The 27,991-nt window shown below is 30.6% G+C and overlaps 4 protein-coding genes across 8 annotated transcripts; 1 reads left to right on the top strand and 3 right to left on the bottom strand.

Moving 5' to 3' along the window:
• Nucleotides 1–1,652: 1,652 nt before the first annotated feature.
• LOC125069676 lies at nucleotides 1,653–9,113 on the bottom strand. 5 transcript variants are annotated; one of them, XM_047679200.1, is made up of 5 exons: nucleotides 7,367–9,113; nucleotides 5,612–5,827; nucleotides 5,267–5,431; nucleotides 2,767–2,814; nucleotides 1,653–2,590 (listed from the first exon to the last, which is right to left on the bottom strand). In XM_047679200.1, the coding sequence occupies exons 1-5, from the start codon at nucleotides 8,607–8,609 to the stop codon at nucleotides 2,565–2,567; spliced, it is 1,698 nt and encodes a 565-aa protein (XP_047535156.1). In that variant the 5' UTR covers nucleotides 8,610–9,113; the 3' UTR covers nucleotides 1,653–2,564. The 5 variants fall into 5 exon arrangements, with proteins under 5 accessions (XP_047535156.1, XP_047535158.1, XP_047535154.1 ...); XM_047679202.1 differs by lacking the exon at nucleotides 2,767–2,814; XM_047679198.1 differs by lacking the exons at nucleotides 1,653–2,590; nucleotides 2,767–2,814 and having other exon boundaries at nucleotides 3,585–5,431; nucleotides 7,367–8,660; nucleotides 8,918–9,113.
• A 347-nt stretch (nucleotides 9,114–9,460) lies between these two features.
• Nucleotides 9,461–10,700, top strand: LOC125069900 (ragulator complex protein LAMTOR3 homolog). The gene is made up of 3 exons (XM_047679506.1): nucleotides 9,461–9,617; nucleotides 9,694–9,886; nucleotides 10,417–10,700. The coding sequence occupies exons 1-3, from the start codon at nucleotides 9,574–9,576 to the stop codon at nucleotides 10,555–10,557; spliced, it is 378 nt and encodes a 125-aa protein (XP_047535462.1). The 5' UTR covers nucleotides 9,461–9,573; the 3' UTR covers nucleotides 10,558–10,700.
• A 276-nt stretch (nucleotides 10,701–10,976) lies between these two features.
• LOC125069761 (glyoxylate reductase/hydroxypyruvate reductase-like) lies at nucleotides 10,977–18,367 on the bottom strand. The gene is made up of 7 exons (XM_047679330.1): nucleotides 18,064–18,367; nucleotides 16,139–16,287; nucleotides 13,472–13,661; nucleotides 12,727–12,890; nucleotides 11,933–12,097; nucleotides 11,611–11,736; nucleotides 10,977–11,394 (listed from the first exon to the last, which is right to left on the bottom strand). Exons 1-7 carry the CDS (start codon nucleotides 18,207–18,209, stop codon nucleotides 11,273–11,275), a joined length of 1,062 nt encoding a protein of 353 aa, XP_047535286.1. The 5' UTR covers nucleotides 18,210–18,367; the 3' UTR covers nucleotides 10,977–11,272.
• Nucleotides 18,368–18,575: 208 nt separating this feature from the next.
• LOC125069826 (glyoxylate reductase/hydroxypyruvate reductase-like) lies at nucleotides 18,576–26,819 on the bottom strand. The gene is made up of 8 exons (XM_047679414.1): nucleotides 26,705–26,819; nucleotides 24,595–24,674; nucleotides 24,065–24,204; nucleotides 23,387–23,576; nucleotides 22,165–22,328; nucleotides 20,904–21,068; nucleotides 19,640–19,765; nucleotides 18,576–18,822 (listed from the first exon to the last, which is right to left on the bottom strand). The coding sequence occupies exons 2-8, from the start codon at nucleotides 24,663–24,665 to the stop codon at nucleotides 18,701–18,703; spliced, it is 978 nt and encodes a 325-aa protein (XP_047535370.1). The 5' UTR covers nucleotides 24,666–24,674; nucleotides 26,705–26,819; the 3' UTR covers nucleotides 18,576–18,700.
• Nucleotides 26,820–27,991: the final 1,172 nt, after the last annotated feature.

Genomic DNA, 27,991 nt, shown 5'->3' with positions numbered 1-27,991 from the left:
CCTAGAGGAGCTCAAGCAAAGTATATAATTAAAAAGCTATATAATCATAATACATTTATATAGCAAATTATAATTGCCTTTATTTTAGACGCAAGCCATATTATAATGGCAGGGTTACATTGTAATTCAATTACACACAAGCAATTTTCGAAGTACATATCCGTTAATGTATAGTCTATTCCAATCACAAAAGAACAAAAGCCAAAAAAACAACATTTGTCGTATCGTTACTTAAATGATCTATGTTATTCATTTTGCGAAAAAATGGCGTTTTGTACGTCGACGAAACTTTTATCGAAACTTTGGAAGTAAAATTATAGTGGATATAAGTAGTTTAGTGGAATAGTGTTGTATTATATATGAAGATATATGAATCAAAAACTCGTAGTAGTGCACAATATACCTAAAGGCTGAGCAAATTGCACGGTATAAATTTAAGATTTGTTTATCTTTACTATTTCTTCGATTGGAATAGACTTAAGACAATCCTCGCTACAACAATTCAAAGTTGTTTTTTTTTTATTTTGATTTCAAAGTAATATTTTCACAACTCATTTTTACTAAGACACAATCCGTGGCTACATATTATTTCAATAAAATAATGTTAGGTGTTTAAAAGTGCTTTTTAAATAGTGAAAGTCAATGTTTCAATAAATTGTCTATAAAGCAATTGTCAAAAGTATTATTTCATATGTTGATAATTATTGTATATGTATATAGGTATACTAATTTAAAAAGCATTTTTATTCATTCTATGAAGTATATGACGTGTAGGTTCACTAACTATTAATATTATTAAAAATGAAACAGACTATACCTTCATTGGTATCACAAAGGAATTAAAATTGTACAATTATATGTTTTAAAGTCTTGCACGTTTAATAATATAAAATACACATCTGGCGGATTTGTGCTAAGATTTAATAGCTCTTTAGATATTTTATTCGTAGTACAATAGCAAATACTTTTTTGAAAATATTATTGTTTCCAGTACGTCGAACACAACCGGAAAAATACCAGTACATCAAAAATACAGACATTTATAGTAATTTTATTGCTTGCTCAAATTAACATGGATTACTGTGGGAAAACACAAAGTCGTCATTAGGAGTATACCTGCAAGTTATTTTATTTATTCAACAAAAAATAAACTTATATTTGTATATTCCAAAAAACAGATAGTTTTTAATTGAAGTAAGGTTTTCAGTGCTATTATTTCTTTCGTATTACCATCTACAAGAGTTAATATGTCTAGTAACACTGGATGATACCTTTCACTTTAACAATAATGTGTATACATTTTTTAATTAAAATAATATTTATTAATGAAGTACAGATTGCAAATTTGTAAGCAGAGCTTCTGTCATTAATTTCGACAGGAAATTTATGGTACTTTTTAAATGTATTTTTAGTCTATTTTGTTTTTAGTGCTAACATAGTACCCCGTACCGACCCTTTTGACTTAATGTCGGCGCTAATTTTCAAGTTATAAATACATTTATTTTAGTTTGCTTCATATTTCCACACTGTTTGATTTTTTACCTACACAATAATTGTTCTTTCATTTATCGTTTCTATTTTCTAAACCTTACCTTCAATGTATATATATATATATATAGTATAGTATTCATTTTATATATTAAAATATGTGGATTTGACATTATACTATTTTTGGATTACATTATATTTGGCATATTGGCATGGAGCTCCTTATAATTTCATGATCACGACAGGTGGTGAAATAAAAAAAATGTTATCGTTGTTAAAACAAAATTAATATTTACTTAAGCTGTAAGTCATATAAGTAGATATCAATAGGCATGTCTCAAATTTTTGGAAAATCTACGGTATCTTATATTAACTTGTATGTACCATGTGCTCAGAAACAGCGTACTAAATTTATAATAAAGCATGAACTCGTGTTTTGTGACGATGCAAACATTTAATCTGCTTATAAATATCACGTTTGTTTTTTTTTAAATCAGAATCTAGGTTTTTTTCTAACGACTTATGCCTCATAAGATCACATTAGGGAAGCATTCATTTTTTGGAAGTAATTTCACGGAACTTAGTTCAATACTAATAAAAAATTGTTCAGTTTCCTTTTTTAGTTTTATGTAAACATTACTCAAGATTATCTCATAACACATCCAGTATAATAACTACATTTACATAATGTAGTAAAGTACATGTTAACATAAATTCCCTATCCACCTTAAGTGCAGCAGTGTTTAAATGAAAATAACATTAAGTTATTCGCATTTGGTACAACAGAGCACTCAGTGAGAATAGGAAAGTATAAGAGAAAAACGAAAATAAGGACAATATTAAAGTCACGTCAAGGTCCTCAAGTTCACTCGTAAGTTACGTTTCACGCAGTTCCTAATACTATCGATCAACGAAAGAACCTATAACCGTTTGTTTTGGAATGTGCAAATCAAAAATCCTCAACTAAAAATTAGACTACCAAATGCGAATATCACAGATAGTTTTTTATTTTATTGCTACTGCACTTAAGATAGAGGTCTTAACTTAAAAATACATTTCATTGACAAGGCTGCATTTCATAATACCCACGACCGCACTATTTCTGAAAAAAAAAGTCGAAATTCAATTAGCCAATTCACCCCCGTTCAATTTAACGAAATATTTACAATTTTCTGATGTTTTGAGTGCGATACATTACATAAATGTTATCAATAAGTCATGAAATATATATTTTACATTTATTTACAGCCCCTTAATTAATAATACTAGTATACTCACTCCGACGACCAGGCATTAAATGAACTGTGATTCCATCTGGTGCTCGAACTGCGTAAAAAATAAAACAAAACTCAAATATTATACTGTACAAGGAACATACTAGTTATTAATGTTAATGTAAATTTGAATATAACTTACACAACGGATACGGAAGCAAAACCAACGACAACACGGCAACAAACAAGGAGTTAAAATTAATAACAGATAAAATAGTACTTACCATAAGGCGGTTTTTGTCTTTTTTTATTAAAATTATAGTGATCTGTAGATCAAGTATGTTACAGTAGGAGTACCAAAATTTTTTATAACACTCGGAAATTATAGCTTGCAAAATTAAAAAACTTCAATCATAAATAAATTGAAACTAAAGCATTAGAAGCACATTATAGATATATATTACAAATATAAAAAAAACAAATCTACATTTTATGGAATGCCCATTGTAAAAAAATTGCAGACGGAACAGATAAATAAAAATAGTCAGGTTTTTTATAATTTTAAGACAGAATTTATAGCAAGCACCACCTTTACTTTGGTGGTTAGCTGAAGCGAAACAATATTCGATTGTGACAAAATTTTCTTGAATTCATATTTCAGTGCCTCTTTGCTGTGTTTACCTATTATTATATACTATATCCGGCCAGATAGTAAAATTAGGCTGTATAGTGGACAATTGCCAGATATCTGTTTTACCTCTAACATTAGTAATTTTGATGAAGTTCTTTCAATTCAATTCAAGTAATTATAACCAATTCATTACTAAAAAAATAAACAATGATATTTTTAACATTTTATTCTCCTTCAATAACCAAAAAAATGTTGATCACATTTTTAATTTATTAAGTATAATTAAGTCAATACAGTCAATAATCATTCTACAATGTAAAATTATTGCAATCTCTTTTGTATATAGTGTGTACTAAAATTAAAAACTTAGTTATAACCATCTGAACATAAAAAAAAAATGTAAAGAAAATTAGATACCACAAGTTAAATACTTATCATTGTAATTCACTAAATAAGTATATCTGTATATTTAATTATTAATGTATGCTTTAGAATATTTATTACGCCTGTACTGATTATCACAGTGAAATTCGGTAATAAATGTTAATACTGTGATAACTTGTAAGTGATTTGTGATTTAAATTACACTTAATATTCAAATAAGACTTAAGTGATATCAATAATTGTGCCAGAAGCCTTATATTTAAAATCTCTAATAATTTTCAAAATAGTTTTTAAAAATGATAAAATTTTATTATGTATATACTTTTACAATCAAATAATTTAAGCACTGTATTTTTTTATCATAAAGTTAAGAAAACTGCCTTTTATAAACTAACCAAATTAAAACCCTGATAACTCATTAGGCAATAAATTTTATAGCAATCTGAGCAAACGGCAAATTGAGCAAATATTATAATTAACATATGGCTAGTAAGTTCCGACGATATAAAATTTAAAAAAAATAATAATTTAATGTATTATTTTTGGCAAGGTGCTTCTAGTTTTATTATTATAATATTCTTATGAGATCTTGTGATGCCTCAAGATGTGACCAGATTATAAATAGGTGATGTATAGATTAAACAATAAATATTCCTACCGTATAGTATCATAACTTAACAACGACAATTAAAATAACAAGAAAATATACAATTCCACCTAATAAAATTCAATATTTTAATTAAAACTATCATCACATTAGATATATCGATTTTGATACTAAAACTTTTTAACAATTAATTTCATTTCTCTTTAAAAATGTTTATTTAATTTTTTTTTCCTTAATTTTTTACACAAAATCATAGCTCATCTTTATGGATAATTCAAGTCAACAAGAAAAAATTTAAAATGATGTGCACCATTCTATAAAGCATTAAGAGTTCCAACTATAATTTATTTAAATTCTTTTATATTCATATTATTCATTATCCTTACAGCCACCAAATATCTTAATTGTTATTCTGAAATTAAGATAATCTATTCCGACTTAATACCGTTTATACACTTTAACTCGGTAACTAATAAAAACCCTATATACATAAAAATCTCTCTAACTTTAAAAGGTTAATAAAATTACAAAGTATATAAGAACACACATGCAAAACTTCAATGTCTGATATCAAACAGGAACATTGGGTATGAATAGCAAACCGTAAAGGAGATGCCAATGTCAGCGACAGTCCATTATTGGCAAGTCCTTCAATAGAGTGGTCATGCCACATGCTAGGTTAAGATTGCACAATACTGTTTAGTATTCCTCATTTAGAAATAACACTTAAGTCTGGTTAAACACTGAAAAAACGAACACTCGTATATCAAAGGCACTTTTCAAGGCATATGGTAAATTTTCAAACATTCACTGCTCTGTAGTCACCGACTACATGGGAGATCGGTGCATCGGCCACATCTGTGGTCTGTCGGTTTGCACCCCTCCTGTTTCTATCGCGAAAGGAGCCAAAGCCCGAGTCGTGAGTGGTAGCTGGGGACGTACCTACGAATATCCGCGGCATGTCACACTCTTCGCACTTGTCAAGTAGTGGGTGGTTGCGGAAGGTGCACATATGGCACTGCCACGAGGTGGGCTGGCGCTGTCCCGTGTAGATGTTGCTGTAGAAGTTGCTTGTGTCGTCTGCCTCTGCAACGGGCATAACACGAGCTAATAAAAAAAAAAAATTGTATTTTCACTCAAAAAAAAAAAACAAAAAACATTTTATAATTATGTATAAATCTTACTTAAGATTAGATAATTATAAGAAGAAACTTGTTAAATAATAATTAATCAGTTAAATAGATTTCCTGATACTACTTTAAGTTGATTATTTCATATAATACATACCATGACCATCCATTTCTAATCGTTTAGCTAATGTATCACACTCATCCCGTAGCCTTTCCACATAATCTTTGAGCCTCTGCGCTGCACTCGGCGTCGGTGGTGGTGCAGCAAGTATCTGAGTCTCACGGTTAAGCTGCGCTAGGCGACCCTTTTCTTGAGCTACAGCAGAAGCTAATCGAGATAGACGTTCCTTTTGTCGGTCAATCAAGGAACGGTCTGGAATGTAAAATATATAATACTTATATATTAAATAAATATACCCAATGTCATAGACATAATACATACATATATAATTTTTATTGTCTATCTCCAAAACTAAGCACCAGATCTTTACGAAGTTTAAACGAGATATTTTCGGATTAAGCTTTTTCGAACATAAGAGAATTTTCCAAATCAAACAACATAAAATATATAAACATACAAATTGAGACCTTCCTCTTTTATAAAGTGGGTTTAAAATCAGAGACATGTTCCTATTTGGGAAGACCAATATAAACCTATTGCAACACATATAGCAAGTATCAGCATAGCCAAGGATCGATTTTAAGTTAATGTGTTTAATTTTCGTAGGAAATGGACGGCGTCGAAGTGAGCGAACAATTATCTACTAGGCTTACTGAAGTCAGAAAAGATGTCAATCATAGGTAATCTATTATCTATATTTGTATATTGCATGAGAAAAAAGCTATACTAGGGGAAATGTTTGTTAAATCAATTAAAACTTTTTTTCAGAGCAATAAAACATAAAATATAGGATAATAAGGCACTAGCGGCCTTTTGACCTTCCATATAAATTCTTATTATTAGTAATGCTCATGTTATTTCTTATTCTCTGCTATTAATTCACCTAACATTCGTGACTTTTTTTTTGTTTCAAGAAAATGGAGTTGATAGCTGCAACTAATATTTGATACAGACATTATTTATGTGTCAGGCTCCATGTCTTTAATGATCTTATCTTTCTAGAGAACACAAAATAATAAAGATGATTTCTTGGAACTGTCTTACTAACATCCACTCTGGAGACCAAAATTAGTAGTCCTGGTACTAAAAGGGCCATTGCACATTTTTGAGTAAAATGTATACCACTATTAGCCATTTGTAAGAAATTATAAAACTCTTTTGTTGTCGAATGATAAGTTTCACATTACTAATGCCGACAAAAAAGGGTAAATGTTATTTAAAACATCAAGCAATGACCATTTTAGCACCAAGCCAAAGATATACTATTGGCATGTTCTTTTTAAAAAACGAAAAAGAAACTTACAAAAAATACGAAAATTGAACAGTGATAAACTTATAAAATTATTACTTTATCTATTACTAGTTTTCACCTGCAGTTTAGGGGGGCATACCAATCAAGTAAACGTAAACAGAAATTTAGTACTAACTGTTAGTAATAAAAATAACCATGTTAATTTAAAATCTTATATAGAATTTTAGTAATTATTAACCCTACCCTTCTCCAAGTTAGTAAAAATTAAATAAAGTTATTTCACCTACATACATATAAGAAGTTCAAAATTTGAACCCGTTTTGAACTTCTAATATTTACATTAAGTTCTTTATTGTTATTTGTAAGTAGCAGTTTTTAAGTCTCAAAAATATTTTTTAGGCTATAGATGAATTTAATTTTTAATATTTATTCATTAGAAATATATAAGGCATAATGTCATGTTAAAAATAAACAGGGAACCCTTTCTATGTTTATGTTATACTTGAATGGCCCCATAAAAAAATAATCATAAGTCTTACCATGCGATAGACCCGGTGGTTCTGGAGCAGCCCTGCTAGGTCTGGGAGACTCCAAGTGAGATTTCTGCATTGGAGGTGGAGGAGCACGACGTCTCGGTGGTCGTGTTGTGCTTGGACTGACAGTTACCGTCACATGACCTTCAAATGCACCATCTTCTTCTCTTGTATCCCTTACAGGACTAGCCATGTTTGAAGTTGGAGTACAAACTGTTAAATTAACAGAAGTTATAGCTCTTGGGCTATCGTAATCACCATCAGAGTATGCACGACTAAGGTCCATATGACAATTAACATTAACAGACCAGTTGAGAGGGTATCCTCTATCTAGTCGGTAGTTGCCAGATTTTTGCTCTTTATTCTCTGGTTTTTGTATTGATGGTGCAGGGGAAACTGTTCTACAGGACTCAGCTTCAGGCTGTTTTAAATGATCTGTAAATGCAATGTCTGGATTTGGCTTGATGAAGTTTAGTGTGTTAGGTCTTTGGGGCTTCTCCTGTGGTGGCTTAACCGGTGATTCTTTCTTGATAGTTTTCTTTTCTTTAACTTCCTTTGAAGCATCTAATCTCTCATTTAAATTAGCTTTGATTTTAGTGCTCTTTAAAATTTTGTAATTTGTGCTTTCAGGTTGTTCAGAATCAATGCCTTGCTCCAGTTGTTTACACTCTTGAAATGTACTTTGTTTATCTGCCTTATCATTAGTTAGTTCCAAATCACTTGGGGACTCAGCATTATACTTTGCATAGCAGTTATCAATGTTGATAATGGTGACTGGAGATGAAATATTATTTATTTTGTCATCAGTGTTATTTTCAACAACATTTTGGTTTGCGTCGGTGTTTAACTTTAGTGGCTTTTCTTCTTCTGTTTCAGAGCTCGTGCTGATCACAGCTTTTTGTGGGCCTTGGCAAGTTACAGATTTAATAGCTGTACATTTAGCAGCTTCATGTTTTATGATAGGTTGGTTGCGACACTTGATTGGTGGATTAACTTTGAGCTCATTGAGCTGACGAGCTGCAGCCGAGGAAGAAGCATGATATGCATGTGTTAGGGAGGCCTTGACTTCTTTATGGAGATGTGTCTCACAAGCTTTCTTATCGTGACAGTACAGTTCGATTGTATTGGACACAACATGATCGGGAACGCCGGGAAACTTTTGTTTCAGTTCATGAAACAATTGCATAAGCGATATATTGGTGCACGCACATGGTGAAGGGCTCGTAGCGCTATCGGAGGGGGCAGACATCGCCGCCCATCCTCGCGGAAGACCTCCTCTGCACCGTGAACTCGCCTTTCACTGTATTAACAAAAATATACTTGCACTCACCGAAAAAAACTAACAAACATCGTATACGAAACCCGAAATTTTATTGTCTTTTCACTCTAGTGACGTCATAAACCTTAAAATCTCTTTTTCATATAGTTACGTGTACATCACTGAACTTTCACGGCTGCGAATATTCATGACTCGTTAATCCCTACGGTACACATGTGACGAAAAAGAGCACATAACGAGACAAGGCTGAATTTTTATATCTTTTGTTATCATCATACCAGAGCTATTTTTCGACCAGTTGCGACACCTTAAAAGTTGATTGTTCACTTTGTTTTTTATGTCTATTACAAACTTCAGTCTGCCGTTTATAACAGAAACACCTTTTTAAAGGCAATAGGTATATTAACATTTGTGAATCCAAAAATAAAATTACGAAAATCACAAACTTGTCAATTCGAACCTTCCATTTTGACTATAGATATAGACCACAGAGTATTAGCATACACAAAGAGGACATTAAGAAGAGCATACATTTGTATTCCATCATATTAGTCCAATGCTACACATGCGATGTGATTCGAGATTTCATCAAAGGTCGCTTTAATTACAGTTTACATGGTTTGTATATATTATAAGCATATATAATATTTATTTGAATAAGATTAATAATAGTAAAATATCATGTAATGATTGACATGGTTACACTATAATTTACTATTAAATAGACAATACAGTCTTTTGTTGTATTATTCATTCCGAAAAGTCTCCTGAGGGTCTCTTCGATCATAATGCGTGACATTAGCACTTGGCAGAATGTTTTGTGCCTAACTAGCGAAGATAAATAACATTAAAAAAAAGCCAGTGACAGCTGATTCACAGATTTGTTGTTGTATTTCTTTACCTTTGTTTTTAATTTAAAATTACAAAAAGAGAAATGGTCGATGATTTAAGGAAATATCTAAACCATTTGCTTGAAAAGTACTTTCTATACATACGATTTTTATATAATTTTATTTGTTTTATATATTTTAATATTATTGTCTTGTTCTTATAGGGTGAACGGTCTTCATTGTATCTTAATTACTGATCGTGATGGAGTTCCTGTAGTGAGATCTGTTACAGAAAAGGCTCCTCAATTAGCTTTGCGACCTAATTTTATATCCACATTCGGCATGGCAACAGATCAAGCAAGTAAACTTGGGCTTGGGAGAAATAAAACTGTTATATCAATGTATTCTAGCTACCAGGTATGATGAATATATGAATTATTTTAGTTAAAAGTATTAATTTTAAAACAAAAGTTGATTCTTGTATCTTTTTATTTGTATCATCAGTGAAAACAAAGAAACGCTAATGGACTATTTTGATACTTTTGGTAATGGAGGTTTACTCACTTAACTTTTAAAACTCATATCCCAAAGTTGCCATAGCCTTTCTCTCTTTTTACTGATGATATGCATAAAGTAAAAAGTAACATATATCTCTCCCATTGCTGGGCTAAGACTTCCCCTTTTCGAGAAGATTTGGAGATTGGATTGGTGCTCCAATCTATGCAGTGCGTTTTAAAATGTCAGTATTCCCAAGCACTAGCCTGAATGTGTAAATAATTAATTGGACTTATGTTAACTATTATAGATTAAACTTTTTTATAGTGAATATTAACCATTAAATCCTTCTAAAGTATATATATCTTTACAAAATCATACACACAGATTATGATATGGTAAAGCTGCAGGTAAAAATAAATAATGAATTAAACAGTTTTAATTTATTTTAGGTGATTCAAATGAATAAGCTGCCCTTAGTAATAACATTTATTGGCAGTGATAATTGCAACACTGGTCACATATTGTCTTTGGAAAGTCAAATAGAACCTTTTTTGAAGGATCTAGGAACTATTGTGGCAGATGCTCCATGATTGTGATTATGTCTTTAATTTATTCCTACTTTTCTACAATTAGTTAATCAACTTTTGTAAGGTCAAGTTTCAATTTCAACTCCTAAAATTTTGTAGAATACATAAAGAAAAGTTCTGTTAAAATTGGGTTAGAGGTTTTTTTTTTATAAGTCATATAAAGAAGGCAGTTTAAAAATACAATAATGTACATGTATTCTTTGAGAACAATAACATTTTTAAATTTATACTAATAATAGTATCAGCTTATATTTGAATATTGCTTTAATGTAAATAAAATATATATATCCTGTTAGTCCATTTTATTTTGAATCACTAAAGAATCATTTATGTATATTCAAGTGTATATATAGTGGATTCATGTGTCTGTTTATTGATAATAAATACAAAGAAATGTTAAAGAATCTTTAATCTCATGTAAATTCGGTTCTTTTGTTTTACCAATAACTTATTAATAAGAGTATATAGAGTTATAATTGACATTGTTAATGTTAATACAAATTTTTCATTCTAAAAATTTAATTTTAATTCTAAAAAGAGTAATTCATATATTCCATATTCAAAACTTAATTTAATTACTGTAATTTTATGTTACTACATTATAGAAAAAAATATACAAAGTCAATACATATTGTTAGTAAAGATTTAATAAAATTTAAGTCCCTAGACCATTTCTTGTTATATTTTTAAGAATATGGATAACATATCTGAGTTTGAATCAAGGCAGGACTGGAGTAATTAAAGGTTTTCCGGTGAGAGCATTTACTACATTGTTGGATGCAAGCACGGCCATGTCGCTTCTTGTACGCAGCGTAGCACTCCCAATATGAGGCAGGACAACTAAAAATAGGAATTGTTTAATGTGTCATGTTGTCATGCAGCTCTATCTTTTATATAAAGGACAAATAAGTTCATTGAAAGCGCTCCTACAAATGCAGGTTTCTTTCCATTTAATTATTTCAAGTTTGATTATGAAAGTAAAATCTCCCAGAAATACTACTTATTAAATTTGATAAGATTCAATAGAAACTATAGTATATATATCATTGTTCTTACATAAATTAGGCAGTGTTAATAATTTGTGATCCTTCGGCAGAGGTTCTGGTGTTGTGACATCAAGTCCTGCTGCGTAAATGTTCTTGTTCTTCAAAGCCTCGTACAAAGCTTCTTGGTCCACCAAATCTGTATAATTGTCAATGTTTTTTTATTTCATTTATGTTACAAAAAAATAATACTAAAATTGAATCGATTTTAGTTGCTTTAATTTGATTTAAACTATGTTCTTTATGAATCGTTTATTCAAAAAGTTTTCGATTTAATCAAAGGTATCTAAACAAGTATTAGGGATATCTTCAATGTGTTTGTATGTGATTTTTACCCCCACGTCCAACGTTGACGAGAATGGCGTTCTTCTTCATTTTTCCGAGGGTAGTGCTGTTGATCATGTGACGAGTTTCGTCAGTTAGAGGTACCGCTAGCACAATGAAGTCACTCTGTTCTAGGAGGTTATCAAGTGATGTGAACTCCGCGTTGAGGGCTTTCGCTGCAAAAGATCAGTTGCGTTGTTATCAATTACTTTTAGCATCTAAGCTAAGCTATACGCTGAAAAAGTACGCAATTTTAATTTCAAATGGACTTTGAATTTGAATCGTACGTCAAATATATTTATATTGAAATGAATACTGGACTGTCAAACAAACTTATAGGGATTAAATAAAAAATGATGATATGGTTTTACGCCATCGTTTGTATGTGTGTAAGTAAAGACTACTGCGAAACAGCCACACTTGGTTTTCTGAATTCTGCTTAAGTATGCCAGTGTAAGTCACAGCCACAAGGAAATTTCTCGTAATATTGTCTAGCATATTTGTTTATAATGTGCTTTAAGCTGTTCTTGCATTTCGCAATAATAACAGGATATATAAACACATTGGATAGCATGTTAACAGCCTGTAAATGTCTGCTCGGCTAAGGGCTCCTCTCCCTTTCAAGAGAAGGCTTGGAGCTAATTCAGCGCTGCTCCAGTGTAGGATGGTGGACATTGAAATTAGACACATGCAGGTTTACAAACAAAAATTAAGCACATGGAAATTCTGTGGTGCTTGCTTGCGTTTGAATAAGTTGTACGCTTGCTTGCGTTTGATTAAAGTAAGTAAGTACTTAATAACTTACCTTCAGGCTTTTCTCTATGGCCAGTGTAAAGGAACTTCCCGACTTCAAATCCGGACAGCCTCTTGACCGTAGCTTGACCAATACCACCGAGGCCTACAATGCCTACGGTACTGCCTCTAACGTCTTGTCCCAACACTTTGTCGAAGCCATTTTCCCACTCTCCCCTTTGAGATAAATTAGTAAAAATTTACAAAATATGATTACAAATATATATTTCAATACATTTAAACATTACATTATATCGAAGGAGCTGTTCTGTTATTATATATAGGCATTGATACTGGGGCAAAAGAAATTGAGGAATTTAAAAAAAGTACAGTTGGTTTTAGGGTTTCGTGCATCCGATGAAAAAACGGAAGCCTTATGGGATCATCTTGTGTTCAAAAAAACGATCACTTGTTAAAGTATTTACTAAAAAATGTATTGATAAAAAAAAAACCATAAGAAACGATTTTGTTAACGTTACATTTCCATGTTATGTTCTTCGTTTATCGAGCAACATCCTGAGCTGCAACGATAAATTGCGAAACAATTTTTATCTAGTATTTAATTCCTTATTTCACGTTATGTGGCTTTAAACGATTTATCTTTAATAATAATATATAATTTAATCCTTATTTAGCAGTTATTTTCTGTACGGCCTAAGGTTATCTAGTAGAGTTTTTACCATTAAGCCTTTTGTAAAATATAGTAAAATTTTTTGAGGTGAGAAAACATCTTAAATTATATTATAAGTTAGATGTACCTTCGAACTTGGTCTAGGTTCTCTGTGAATCGTCTAGCAGCTCCTAGGATGAGTCCAACAGCGATTTCAGCTACAGCCGAACTGAGAACATTGGGGGTGTTCGATAGTTTGATGCCACGGGCCTTCAGTTCTGGCACGTTGCAGTGGTTGTAACCAGCGGAAGCAGTGCTCACGATCTTCAGTTGAGGACCTTGGAAATTAATAGACTTATTAAAATATAATGATGTATCGCAGTAGACTTTTATTATAGCAGACATTAATGAAATTTTGCATTTTTTGTATATTTATATTGTAAATTTTCTTTATTTATTTATTTATTAGTATATATTTTGTAAAATACTATTTGTATATTTAACATTGATTTGAGAGATTCGGGGGAAGCAAAAAAAAAAAAACTGGGTTTTCGCATTGTGTGATTTCCCATACACCTTATTTATAATATATGCAAATACATTTGTATAAATTATGCGAAGCAAAAATAATTAGGTATGGTATTTTCTACACTAAAAATAAAATACGATTTTTAATAATCTACCTTTACAGATTTCTTGTGCAGGATCGGGCCATGATATATCAAAGTACTATTAATATAATTTATATTTATACCTAAATTGATTGTCTATTCATCAACTTACAAATTATTAATTAGGTTTTAATGAAGTGTCAAAAATAGAAATGACATAATGTTGATCCTTGTGAAACTCCCAAATATAGATCCAGACGAGTTTGGTGTTCAATTTATTATTAGAAGATTAACATTTACACGTATTATATATTAATGTATTGTATATTAATGTATTAGCATTGTTTTTAATATATATTATGAATGAAGTATGAAAGAATGCGAACAAGAATTTTTATCATCGATCATTAATATTTCAACATAATGCGTTTCATGTTCTACACAATCAAAAGCTTTAGATAAATAAAATAATGTCATTAGTCTTTCGTGATTTCTTCTATGAAATAAACAAAAATCTAAGGAGTTATATTTCCGCAATGATATTTATTTCTATGTTAAATTTATTGTATTGTTGATGACGATACTTCATTACTTATTAAAGTTGACTACTGACCGATCTACGAAGTACACAATGCATTGTTGTCTACTAATAACTGATTTACAATTTTATATACAAAACATATTTTATAATGTTAATGTAAAAAAAACACTTTAGATTCGTAACTTAAGTGTAATTTTTATTTATCGTCCCTGACTTGAACCATTAGATCTGCAGCATATGTTGTTTAGAAAAATTAGAGTACCTCCTAAATTATGCTAAAACTCGATCATATTGTGGCTATTTTCACAGTTTTACTGTATATCACTTTGGAGTAACGTTATTGATATTTAATCTGTTTACATTCTACAAAAAGTGGTGTCCAGGATTTTGTTAAGCTGGGAGTTCGAGACTAGGTAGGAATACCATAAGTTGCTTTACAATATATTTAAAACAATATTATATAGATTTACAGTAATTTAGAAAATGTTAATAAAATGCGACATAATTGTTTAAACACGAGAAATAAAGGCTCTATATACAATCTTATTTCAATATGTGGCACTATTCGAGTTTCCGACTCGCAAAGTCGATAAATCCTTTCTATATCTTATCCTTAGTATTTTTCTATAATAAAAATCCGCAGATGTTTTAAACTTTGCCAATGAACAACTATGTCATGTACATTTATCGTTGAGAAATATTACACAAAACAAGATTGTATAGATGATAAAAAAGCATGATTGATTTATTTTTATGTAATTCACATACCTACATGTTATGTAATTTAATTGATGGAAAAGTACCCTATCGTTAGAGTAAAATACATACATATATAGGTTCTAATCTATACTAATATTATGAAAGTAACTTTCACTGTTTGTCTGTCTATTGCTCTTTTACAGTCAAACCATTGAACCGAATAAATTGAATTTTTATATTAATTATATGAAACAAGCTTGAACCCCAAGATATGGATCGATGAATAACCTGAACAACGTGAGAGAAGACGCAACCAACAACTAGTTCGGAATTTTATGGTAACTATATATTTATACAAGTGCTAGAATCACAATTTTCTTTATTATAAGATATATTTTTTATTTCATTACGATTTTTTTTAATAATAATGTCTCTTATAAAATATATTAAAACAGCTATCACAAAATTTTTATTACATTTATTGGCAGTATTATGGCAGTACTTCTCAAATGCATTTTTATGTATCAATATCTCATCATTGATAACTCATAATCAATTCGCATAGATTCTGAGATTACGAATGCTAGTGTAACAATGATTCGAAGCGTTAAGCGTTTTTAAAATGTAATCTTTTTTTCCTTCTTTTTTCATATTTGCAATAGACTATTAAAGTCTATTGTTTTGGTGTGTGCAACATTGTAGTAAAGGAAGTACCCTGTTAAAGGTTTGAACACCAAGGATAAGGGGGTCAAGGTACCGAAATCACAGAAAGTTCACAGAATTTTGCCAGTTAATAGATGATAGCCTCTTGCCAAGCACAACTTCTACCCTAATTTGATACTAAACTAGACTAAAGAAAATTATTTTTACTTAATATCTGCAGTTGAAGCTAATGTCCGTCTTAGCTTAAATGTTGTGTACAACATAATAGGAATTATATATTACGCATACTTTACAAAATTACCTGCTTTGTCCAATAATTCTTTCGTGATGGGATGATGTGAAATCCATACCAGTGCTGATGATCCTGGTATTAGTTTCAGCAGTTCTGCCTTGTTCTCATTAGCGCCTTCTTCCCCAAAATTGCAGTATGGGCTCTGAACCACCGTGAAACTGTTGCAATTCATATACGTTATTTTTTTGTTTAACATCTTCACTTACTTAAGAGAGTACCAAGAAGCAGTATTTATATTGATGTTTTCCGGCTTAAAGGGTGAGCGAGACAGAGTAACTACAGGCACAAGGGACATAAGATCTCAGTTCCTAAGGTTGATGGCGCTTTGGCGATGTAAGGAATGGTTAATTTTTTTACGGCGCCAATGGGTAGTAATGCCCACTTACCATCAATACGCTTATTTGCCCTTCTGCTTACCAAATCATCTATTTATATATAACAGCGAGTTTCTGGCTATATTTCAGTTCAAATAAATCTTCAACGGGCCAAAATCAAAGAAAAAAATCATTAGCATATTAACATAAATATTAAAACAGTAATTGGTGGAAGTTTATATTGTTTGTAAACCTAATAAATATGCGGTTGACCAGCTATTGCTGTGTTAATTATTTAAAATCCCAAAATACCTCTAATTTAATTTATTTTATTTTAACATTCATCCAATAAAGTTCGTGAATAAAATTAATCTAGGCAAGTTTAAAGCTAAGCAGTCTGAGACCCATGGGCAAGTAAAGTAGTAAAAATAATGCTAATAAACTCTTTAAGTAATTTTAACCGAACAATATGTGTATTTGAACTTCTAGCGGAAGAACCCTTCAGACTCTCCGCGTTTGTTATAAACCTATACCCGTGTTGTTCAACCTTTTATATATTTACATAGAGTATTACCTATATTTAATTTATAATGACAGAGGTACCAATATCTATGATTAAACTAAACAAACATAAAATCAAAAAATCAAAAGTTGAAAAAGCAAACTCAATGGTAATAATTATGGTACAAAGTATAGTGGTATTTTTTATCTGTAGATAAAATCACTCAAATGCGTTATGACAGATGACCATGGATTGCAAAATAGAAACACATGATACACAAATAAAAGCAATTGAACTAAGAAATGAATTGAATGTTCACATTATGTTCGACGACCAATAAAAGTTACCGTAAATAATACCAGTACCATCAAATTTAACGATTTTTGTTGGAATATTTTTTTTATTTTGATGGAAATAATAAATAGGGTTACAGCAAGTCGCTTAAAAAAAGAAACACCTATTTTATTTTTGTTTAATATGATCCTAGTAACGATTTATTTTAGGTATACTTTACGTATTTTATCTGTGGTTTGGTTGTAAAATAAACGTCAAATATGATAAGAGAGCGGTTTGTTTCAGATTAGAAATAAATGCGGTTAACCTCAGAAGTAACTGTGTATGTACTTTTATTATTTATGCACATATACAACCTTAAGTTAATAATTATTAGAATACAATTCAAGGTAGGAACATATTATAACCTCAATTATAATATGTTCCTACCTTGAAATACATTCCTCCAAATACATTATTTTAATGTAATTCTTCAAGATTTTAATGTGATACCTAGTTAATGTAGTACCTAATTATTTTTGAGTGTATAATTATGAACATTAACTAATTTGAACGTTAATTTAAAAACAAAGCATTTTTTTATTTGATCTTAGTATCTAATTTATTTATATTATGTTTTTGTATGAATTATTTTATAATTCAAACTATCGTAAACACTTATTGTGATTTGGTAAAATTAATTAGCTGATTTTTGTCGAAACTGATTTGTTATATCGTTAATAAAATCAAACGTCTGTCGAAATTTACATAAATTGTAATATTAGTAATAGTATAATCAACATTTATTGTTTAAATGAGTGCTTAATAATATTATGGATACATACTGTTCACGAAGTACGTCCAACCCACTGGAAGGATAGTCGTTCGAAGACACGAGAACTTTAAGGTTTTTTGTCATATTTGTTGTTAATGCGTTGTGCGCCGGTAACAACACGCCCGCTACTGCCGTGACAATGAATGCATATAGCATTATTATATTTATGTAACACTGATAACAATCAGTATAACAATCACTCTAGATAACACTTGTTATCATTTGACGCGCTACTTGTGTTCTGTCTTCTGGTCTGAATGTAATCAAGGTTGCTGAGCTAAACTTATTCCGAAACAAGATCGGGCGTGGGTGAATGTAATGTTGTTACAGATAGAATTTGTATTTTTTTTACGGCCTAGTTTAGATATGCGAGACTAAATCTATTCAGCCAATTAATTTTGTAGTATTTTTAGATTAGTAAGTAATTGATTTGGGTATTTTTGCAATTATTTTTTTTGCAATTTCTCGTAACTACATGATTAAAAATAAAAATAAAAATGCAATCAATATTATTTATCAATATTTATTACTTAATACAAAAAAAGTTTAGCTTAAACCAATTTAATTGAAAATTTTGAAATTTAACGATTTGTATTTATATTATTTGCTTCAACGATTGTATTGAAGTGTATGCTGTTTGTGTTTATTCATAATGGGATAGGACACATCATGGGCTTTCCTTTAAGAGCCAAAAGTATATTCTCAGCAGATATTTTAGCCATTGCATTTCTTGTTTCTACCGTAGCGCTGCCCATGTGTGGAATTATGTCTGAAATATTATTAAAAATAAAAACAAACTATTAATAGTTCCAGTTTTATTAAATCACTTATGCGTTTTGAAGTTATATATTATATGCACTTTAATTTAAATTACTTTAATTAGCACAGAGTATAAATATGCTTGAGCGATTAGTATTCCCTTATCAATACATTTTTAAAATATGGGACGTGTATCTCATTCAGCAACCATGACAGTAGGTAAGATGTCACATTGACTGAATTAGTGTCAATAATATCAGCTACGCTAATGATTTGAGTCTTTTAAGAACTCGGTTTATGTTCTGATAAATCTCTTGTCTAAAAAAAATCTGTGGCCTTTCGGGCTGGTGGCAAAAATAATACCCGTGGTAAAAATTATGTCGGCTTATTTGACATTGACGAGTATATCAATTTAAATACAAGGCACTAGCCTCAAGGATGATGGTTTCTTTAAGGAGACGTTTTCGATAAAAACTAATATAATAGTCCAATAATCATATTTTTTATATCGAACGTTGCATTTGTCCATGTTCAGACAAATAATAGGACAGTTCAGACTACATTATTCTGCTGACTGTAAATCTTTTCAGACATGTAATTTGTAGTTTAGTTATAAATTAAAATCATACAAAGCAAATCGTGCTCAGCTTCACTTCTGTAGCACATCAATCATGTTTTTAAAATCTAATGTTAACTGTTACACAATAATGTAAAAATGGGCATTCTTGGTTCATAGGTTGTGTGCTCCAGCAAAATCTTGATATGATCACTAGCAGACTCGACTAAACAGTAATTGATTCTCTGTTAGTTAAATATATATTACTTACAACAATTAGGCAGAGAAACTATAGGGTCATCTTTGTTTAACGGTTCGGGCGTCGTGACATCTAATCCGGCCGCAAATATCTCCCCGCTCTTCAACGCATTATACAAAGCTGCTTGATCTACAAGACCTAGAATAAAATCGTTTTATATGTAAATAACTGAACCACTTTTGAGTATTGTCATTGGCTGAAAAAACCTAATTAATTGCTTGTAAGCAGGGCCGGACCGTGAGTTTAGGGGGCCCTGGGCCTTAATAAATACTACTTAGGGGGCCCACTTAAGACAAACAGGCCGCAAACAATACGATCTGTTTAATTTAATAAAAAGATGGATTCTTTCAAATTATCGTCTATTTTTGACTGACTTGACTTGAGGGCCCCTTGAATCCACGGGGCTCTGGGCTGAAGCCCAAAAAGCCGTACGGCTTTTTGGGTAGATCCGGCCCTGCTTGTAAGAATTAATTAATAGCGTTCTCTGTTACGCTATTTCCGCGTCAGTGAGGATAATCCTTATTTTTTTTAAAAGAATAGCACTACGATTGTTTTATTGTTACAGCTTAAACTAGAGTTTAGTTGAATCCCGATTTGATTAAACATTTACTAATGTGTTATACTAATCGCATTTTTTGAATTTGATTGAATTTTATTTTATGTTATACGTTGGGTTATTGTCTACAAGTACGCGATAATTCACCAGCCAGTATTCGAACAGTGACGAAGAATAAGCTTCAAACCTTCATCAATGTTAGAGAAGGTGCTTTATCCTTTAGGTATATTTACAGGCTATTTGCAGACGTTAAGTTGGTCAGACTCTTGATAACTTAAATCGTGTCGTTTTCCTTTTGCTAAATATAGCTATTTCAATCTCAACAGGATAAATATTTCAGATATATTTTTAATAATAATACAACAGCATGTCACTTAAATTTATTTCCAAAGTTCTGATAACCTACCAGTCCTTCAAAACGCAAGTAACCAGAGTCCATTTTGAATACCATAGATGATTTTAGGTCTCGACCATTGATGTCTTCTCAATTCAGAGTTACAGTAATTTATAAGCTTTCTCGCTTTATTCCCCTTTTCCCGGCTATAAATTTAGTAATATCTACTGCTTAAAAGATTGGTTAATTAATCAAATAGCTTACTAGGAAATTGTATGTTAAGGAGTCATTCAACGTGACAAGTTATAAAAATTGGATTGGATTGACAACATAGTATATTAATAACATACTACATACATTTCTGATAAGAATACAATCTTACGTACCTCCTCTCCCAATGTTAACAAGAACGGATGTTTTCTTCATAATGCCTAGGTTATCAGCATTTATTATGTGTTTCGTCTCATTTGTTAGAGGACAGCAAAGGATAACGAAGTCGCTCTCTTTTAACAATTGCGGGAATGGCACACGACTTGCTCCCAAGTCTTTTGCTGAAATTTATACGAAAGGATCAAAAAACAATGATACATAAATTGTTTTTAATGTAAATCAAATCGTCAGTGGGAGGAAGAAAGGCTAAAGCGCCAAAGTGCTGCATTTGGGAATTGAGGTTTAAATTTAAGTTATTAAACCTCATTTCTCGAAAGTACTATTTTGGCGTTTTTGATTTTTATTTTCCGCTGACGATATGTTATTGGTTAATTTTATGAAAAGTTAGTTTATAATAAATAATCTTTATTTATTTATTACGATTTATTTATCGTTTGCAATTCGAATACTTTGTTTTACTTTGTAGGTATGTATTCGATTTTTTATATTCTACGAGTATATAACTTAGTTAATAATACAGAATTATTATTTTTATTATCTAATTATATGTTGTATGTTTATCTCATTATAAGGATCCAGGTTCCATGTACCCCTTTTTCAGAATATACGATCACTGAAAAAACTTAACTAAATCAAACCTATGTTTTAGTCAAAAGTTATATTAACTGTGTTGCCAGTAAAAGTAATTTTGACCGGACAAGAGATTTGACTTGTATAATTAAATTAGAAAACAAATAAATGGATATCATCTGTGAATTAATAAGGATGAAAAGCTAACAAAAGCATTTCCAAAGCTGTATAAAAAAACTTATTAAGACGCTCACAGCATCTAATGACCTTCGACAGTATAATCACGCATAATAATAATTATTATTTAACGACTCATTATTCAAAATTAGCTCGCTAGTCTTACGATTTCATTTCAATAAATAATTATCTTAATAATGTTATCAATATTATAGCAAACATATTTATTTGTGTTGCTAATTCTTCACGATCTTTATCTAAAGCGGGTCTTCCATTTTATTTACATACCAAATTTATTTTATTCTTTGCTGCTAATTGAACAGAGTAAGTTAAAATGAATTATAGTCTACTACTTATATACCTAACCTGAATTATACATACGTTATAAATACATTATATATATAAGTGTATATAACTGTTGTAAGCGTCTTAATTTAACTATGAAATTGAAAATGATGATTCAATAAAATTGGCATAATATAAAAAAATAATTTTGTTTTAATTTTGAACCTTCTTTTTTATCTGTGCGTCCGCTATATATAAACTTAGCGACATCAAAGCCTTTCAATCTGCGGACCACGGCTTGTCCAATTCCTCCCAAACCCACGATACCAACAGTACTGTTGGCTATATCCTGCCCGAGACACCATTGCACGCCCGATTTCCATTCACCGCTAAAATAATAAGAAAATACTTCAGTATTTATAAGCGTACCAAAGTATTGAATACTTACCGAAGATGAAGAAATGAGTGTTATATTATAGCATATATGTATATATATATATATATATATATATATATATATATATATATATATATATATATATATATATATTAGCATAGCATAATATATAGCCTATTCAAATCACAAGAAGTGTAAAGACAAGTAAACAACGTTGAACTTGAATTGATGCGAAATCATTGGTCGATATCTTAGAAATGGCGTTTTAATGTCGGCAAATTTGGTATCGGATCTTAATGTGGATGTTATTAGTTGAGTGGAATACTGTTGTGACTTGAAGTTGATGTAATTATTTAAGTGTTGTACTATATATAAATATATGTAAATTGAGAAATGTTTGTCGTGCATAATATAGCTAATATATTAGGAAGTCGTATGGAATATGTAAATCTACTGTAATTTCAGTAGTTCAGGATGGCAAAATAAAATTATGTTGTACAATGACGCTCCAATCTTTCTCTATATTTTTACAATGCTCCACAATCATCCAATTGTTTTCCTTATGACAGCTCAATCACTTTTAAAATAAGAAATAGTGTTACATGCCAGTATTAAATGTTATTCCATATAAAATAATATCAACTGAAGTTGTACAAATAATTGATCAATTAATTACAATAATAATTGTAGATATTTATAATATGTAATAATAATAATAATGTGATATTATTCATGATATAATTTATTATGATATAATAAATTATACGATGCTACGTCATAACGTAGCATCGTATTGGAGACTAGAGCTAGTCTCGTAACACTACGGTTTGTGTGTCTGTACTCCTTTGATTGGAATAGGGTATAGTTTTTTAGATTTGAATAATCCTTTTTGTGCTAGACAATGTATTGATATTCCAAAAAATCCTTAAAGTAAATAGTTATGTACTTAAATAAATGATTGTACATTGTAGTACTAAGCGCTATCTAATCAGTAATCAGTAATCAGCACTGAAGATTCAAAACTGTTAAACATAATAATTTCATACTAACGTTTCAATTTCCTTGACGCCTTCTTTGAAGCGTCTCGCAGCGCCAATCATAAGTCCGATAGCGATATCAGCAACTGCGTTGTCCAAAACACTCGGTGTATTTCCCAAGGGGAGATTGCGCTTCTTCAGTTCGTCCGTATCTATGTGATCTATGCCAGATGCGTTAGTGGTTACAGCTTTGAGGCGAGATCCTGAAAATTGATAATAATAATTGGCGGATAAAGTTTCGATCACGTTGGTTAACCTTAAGCAGTTAGTTCTTCTGCTCAATACATATGCTAGTGTTTAAATTTATACACACACAGATTCTCTTTCTTCGCTCATGAGAACGTCAAAATAACCGAAATGTCTGTCCGGTAAACCGACACGCCCGAGGGTCACGAGGTCACGCGTCCTTGCAACGACTTTAAGGGCTTTACAAAGCACGGGATATGTTTTTGTTCAATTTCGGTTATATTTTTAGCCACATCAGCTAGCCACTACAGCAACGAGGCAGTCAACAATTATAATCCGTAAATGTACATGTCCACATAGAGTAGGTATTATAAATAAATCTCGTAATTTATTGAAATTATAAAGGTATAAGAAAGTTTTGTTAGATCCCTTGATAATTGTAACTTGATATTAACAAAAGATATGGAATATAAATAGGAAAAAAAATGAAATTAAATAATATTACCCGCTAAGTCCAATATCTCCCCAGTTAAGCGATGCTTTGTATTCCATATTAGACCGTCAAATCCAGCGCTAATCTTGGCTTTGATTGTAGCCAAACTGTCCGCTTCGTAATCCAAAATTGGTAACACAGTTGTTTCTAGTCTGAAAATTTTACCAATCTTATTTTAAAGGAAAAAAACGTTACGTAATCGTTTTTTTATGTAACGTGTTTAAGTTAAAGTTTTAAATAACGTTATTGGTAATGATTGTAATTGATAAAATGTAGTCGGTTAATACTCTTTTTTAGTATCGCTAATGTCAGATTTTGTGTAAATGTAATTAATAACCCAGTCTATCTAAATAAAGAATAAGATTTCGATTTTAAATAAACAGTTATTTCGTAAAGTTATATTATAATTAGTTATACATACAATATATTATTTTTAATAGAAATAAACAAAAAAAAAATAAACATATTTAACAATTGTTATAAGTAGGAATAAATTAATAATAAATCTGCAAAATGTTATTAAAATGACAAAAAATACTTACTCCTTTTTTAATAATTCGAGTCCAGCCGAGGGAAACATTTTATTTACGATCAGTACACGTTTGAGAGACATTTTGAGTATCTTAAAAAAATGAGAATAAAATATTTTAAAAAATGTATTAAGAATAAGTGTCGTCTTTGTAGTGTCGCGTATCTACAGAAGCTGAACAATTAGATAAAACTTACAGATAACGTTACATAATCGTAAAAAATAAACATGTTGATTGATATACATACAGGGCCGGACCATATGTTAGGGGGGCCTGGGCTAACACTACTGAGGGGCCTGGGCTAACACTACTGAGGGGCCCCTCTGAGACATATTTGGACGTAGACTTGAATTAAATTAATTAAAGGGGTTTGATTAATTGCAGGACTCGCAGGGCTGCAAACCATAATAATAATATCTGTTTAATTTAATAAAGTTATGGATTCTTTCGCATTATCGTCTTTTTTTTACTTTTTTTGACTTGACTTAGTTGGGGCCCCTTGAATCCACGGGGCCCTGGGCTGAGCCCGAAAAGCCATATGATAGATCCGGCCCTGTATAAATACATTCATTTAAATTTTCTTTGCTACAACATTTAGGATAACAATTTAAAATGGCCTGTATTTTTACATCGATGTATGCTGATCAGGAAACAATTAATGTTGGTTAAAATATCGATTACATTCTAAGCGGTAATTGCAAGTGATCCTGTAAACGATTGCTTATTGTATCTTATGTAGAAGGAAAAAATGGAAGTGTGTAAAAAGAAATATATTTTTTTTTAAACTTTAGTATGAGAAGTTATTACAACAATAAATTTAGCCTTTTCTAAGATTGAAATTGTGAGATATTCGCCCAAAATATTCTGTGGGATTTTATATATTTAAGTAGGTATAAACCAAGGTAGTTAATACACGCCTAGTTTTAAATTAAAATTGTGTCCACTGATGACACAAAAGTTAAAACAAAAATATTTTGCCTATTGTTGCATGTACATGGGTTAAAAACTTGGTCATGTTAAAGTTTATTGTACTTATATATTTGTATATAAGAACGGTGTGACATATACAATTGTTATTAGTCATCAACTTCTATTACAGGCCATTTTAATTAATGATTTAATTTTAATGAATTTAATGAATGAAATAATATGTTTTTGATTAACGTTCGAACATAAAACGTTTCAGTAAATGTTTAGGTTTGAATTGTGGTTCAAGGACCGTCAACAGTCAGCAATGTCAAGTAACCTTTGCCTGAACTGAACAATGGCAGACAAGGAGACAAAAAAGGAAAATACGATTGGCGGGAAAAGCAACAAATAATAAATGTTTTTTATTTTTTAATTTGTGCAAATCCCTTTTATAATTAATATATTTTTTATAAATTTTCTGTAACCATCATCGGGAATCACGTCCAGCTCGACCATCAATTGGCTATTTTTCGCCCTCGACCTTGGTTTTATTAAAATGACGTCGGTTTTGCGGAAATATCCAATTAAAGTTGGCACGGAATTTGACGGCAAGTGGACGCCGAACGGTCATTTTGAATTCTACCAAATGACGATAGATGGCAGTGGATAATAAACACAGTGAAATTAATTTACTGACTTAATTTAGTTTAGAATATCTGACTTTTACCAAAACTATCACGTTTCGTCGTTTTTTATCTAATTTGTCTTTCTATCAGTTCAGCAAACTCAATTTTTTTTTAATGTTATGGTATATTCTAAGTGAAAAATTAATTGTTTTATAATGAATAAAGGTATCTCTTGTTTAAATTTTTGTATGGATATAATAACGAATTTATTTAATTACGAACTATATACTTGGAAACTTAATAAAAACACAGATAATAAATTAAAAAAGTATCTAATAAAATATTTTCCATAAAATACATATTTATATTATGCATTCTAAAATGCATAAAAAATATACAATAGGTATATTATTTGTTGAGTTTTTTAAAATATATTGATATAGAACCTAACCTAAAAAACATTTACTTATCAAGATAATATTGTTTTTAAATATTTTCATAATTATAAGATCCGTTATCAGTGTAATTGTGTGTTCTAAATTATTTGAAATTATAAGCAAATATTCAACAAACATATACACACTTACTTGACAATTATTGATCAGCTATGTATTGAGCGCCAAATGAAGATTTAGATAAACAACCTGATGATGAATGAATTATATAAGATTACATTCGTTTTTTTTCAACTATCTCCATCTCTCGTCAAGTAGCGAAACTAAGATGTTCATAAATAAATTTCATGACATACATTCTAGATGGCGGTGATTGTCATCCGGTTCTAGAGTTCGTATTATAACGACGATAAATGATAGAAACGTAGTGAGAATGGAATGGAATGGAATCTCTTTGAATGATAGTTATGGAAATTTTGACAAATATATTTTTTATCTTTTTCCTTGACGTTAGCCGCCATAGTAAAATTCTTGGAAATACGCCTATAATTATTTAAATACCTATGTATTAAGCTCAGTTATAACTGAATATTAAATCAAATTATCTCTATCTATCAATTGTTATTGATGTGCATTGCTAATAAACTTACTTATAGTAGGTAAGTATTTGGATTCATCTTTAATTTTTTTTTTATTTGGCCTTTTCTGCCGAGACAGCACAGATTATTTCGCCAATGTCACGTGCGATGAAGAAGAGACGAGGGATATTGAACGGTACGGTCGAGATTACATGCTTAATTTAATTTTGAAGGCATACCTAATAGAAGTAGACTCTTTGTTAACCCATAACCTAAAACAACACAATAATAAATAGACAAACATAAATTATTATTAAGACAACATATAAGAACAATCACAAAAATATTTACATCTTAATTTTATTACGCTCAATGTATTTACATAAAAATTTACACAAAAATATTAACAAACATTCAACATTAATAGGACGAGGAGTTTTAGGAGGGAAAACGTCGTATACGGGATGGAGGAGTTTGGGGCAAGAAAACAGTATATGGGATAAGGAACCTTCGTCTAAGCCACATTCACACAAAGAGTGATCTCTAACCCTAATTTTACATAGGTGTATGTGTGTACAATGTACATGCATGTCCAAGGCGTAGTCGGCCGATAGTTGTGGTGACCCAACGATTAGCTTGCCTGTAAAGTTTCAAAAGTTTCTTCTACTTAGTGGTTCTGAATGTAAATTGAACATTCTTGTGAGAAAAACTGTCAGAAACTGAAGTTTTATTACATTTATAAAAAAAAAAAAACTTAAAAACGTACACTTCGTGAATTTCTACAGGGTTCTGTAGACAATGTATACCTTATTATATTAGGTATGATATATATTTCATAATACTCTATTATACGTATCTATAACTGAGGCCATTCGGCGTAACTACAACCTACCATAGGCAA

This window comes from Vanessa atalanta, chromosome 16, assembly GCF_905147765.1.
Source record: "Vanessa atalanta chromosome 16, ilVanAtal1.2, whole genome shotgun sequence".
Taxonomy (NCBI): domain Eukaryota; kingdom Metazoa; phylum Arthropoda; class Insecta; order Lepidoptera; family Nymphalidae; genus Vanessa; species Vanessa atalanta.
This window is presented reverse-complemented; position numbering and strand designations above follow the sequence as displayed.

What these genes read in the sequence shown, in the direction of transcription:
- LOC125069761 (XM_047679330.1), bottom strand. Translation starts at nt 18,209, where the DNA reads ATGCTATATGCATTCATTGTCACGGCAGTAGCGGGCGTGTTGTTACCG. An exon ending in AGAATTATTGGACAAAGCAG is followed by an intron (nt 13,662 to 16,138) that starts GTAATTTTGTAA and finishes TTAATTTCCAAG; the next exon opens with GTCCTCAACTGAAGATCGTG. An exon ending in CGTCAACGTTGGACGTGGGG is followed by an intron (nt 11,737 to 11,932) that starts GTAAAAATCACA and finishes ACAATTATACAG; the next exon opens with ATTTGGTGGACCAAGAAGCT.
- LOC125069826 (XM_047679414.1), bottom strand. Translation starts at nt 24,665, where the DNA reads ATGTCTCTCAAACGTGTACTGATCGTAAATAAAATGTTTCCCTCGGCT. An exon ending in GGCGTCAAGGAAATTGAAAC is followed by an intron (nt 22,329 to 23,386) that starts GTTAGTATGAAA and finishes TTATTATTTTAG; the next exon opens with CGGTGAATGGAAATCGGGCG. An exon ending in TGTTAACATTGGGAGAGGAG is followed by an intron (nt 19,766 to 20,903) that starts GTACGTAAGATT and finishes ATTTTATTCTAG; the next exon opens with GTCTTGTAGATCAAGCAGCT.
- LOC125069900 (XM_047679506.1), top strand. Translation starts at nt 9,574, where the DNA reads ATGGTCGATGATTTAAGGAAATATCTAAACCATTTGCTTGAAAA. An exon ending in CTAAACCATTTGCTTGAAAA is followed by an intron (nt 9,618 to 9,693) that starts GTACTTTCTATA and finishes TTGTTCTTATAG; the next exon opens with GGTGAACGGTCTTCATTGTA. An exon ending in CAATGTATTCTAGCTACCAG is followed by an intron (nt 9,887 to 10,416) that starts GTATGATGAATA and finishes AATTTATTTTAG; the next exon opens with GTGATTCAAATGAATAAGCT.
- LOC125069676 (XM_047679197.1), bottom strand. Translation starts at nt 8,609, where the DNA reads ATGTCTGCCCCCTCCGATAGCGCTACGAGCCCTTCACCATGTGCGTGC. An exon ending in ACCACCGGGTCTATCGCATG is followed by an intron (nt 5,828 to 7,366) that starts GTAAGACTTATG and finishes TTTACATTCCAG; the next exon opens with ACCGTTCCTTGATTGACCGA. An exon ending in ATTAGAAATGGATGGTCATG is followed by an intron (nt 5,432 to 5,611) that starts GTATGTATTATA and finishes TTTTTTTATTAG; the next exon opens with CTCGTGTTATGCCCGTTGCA.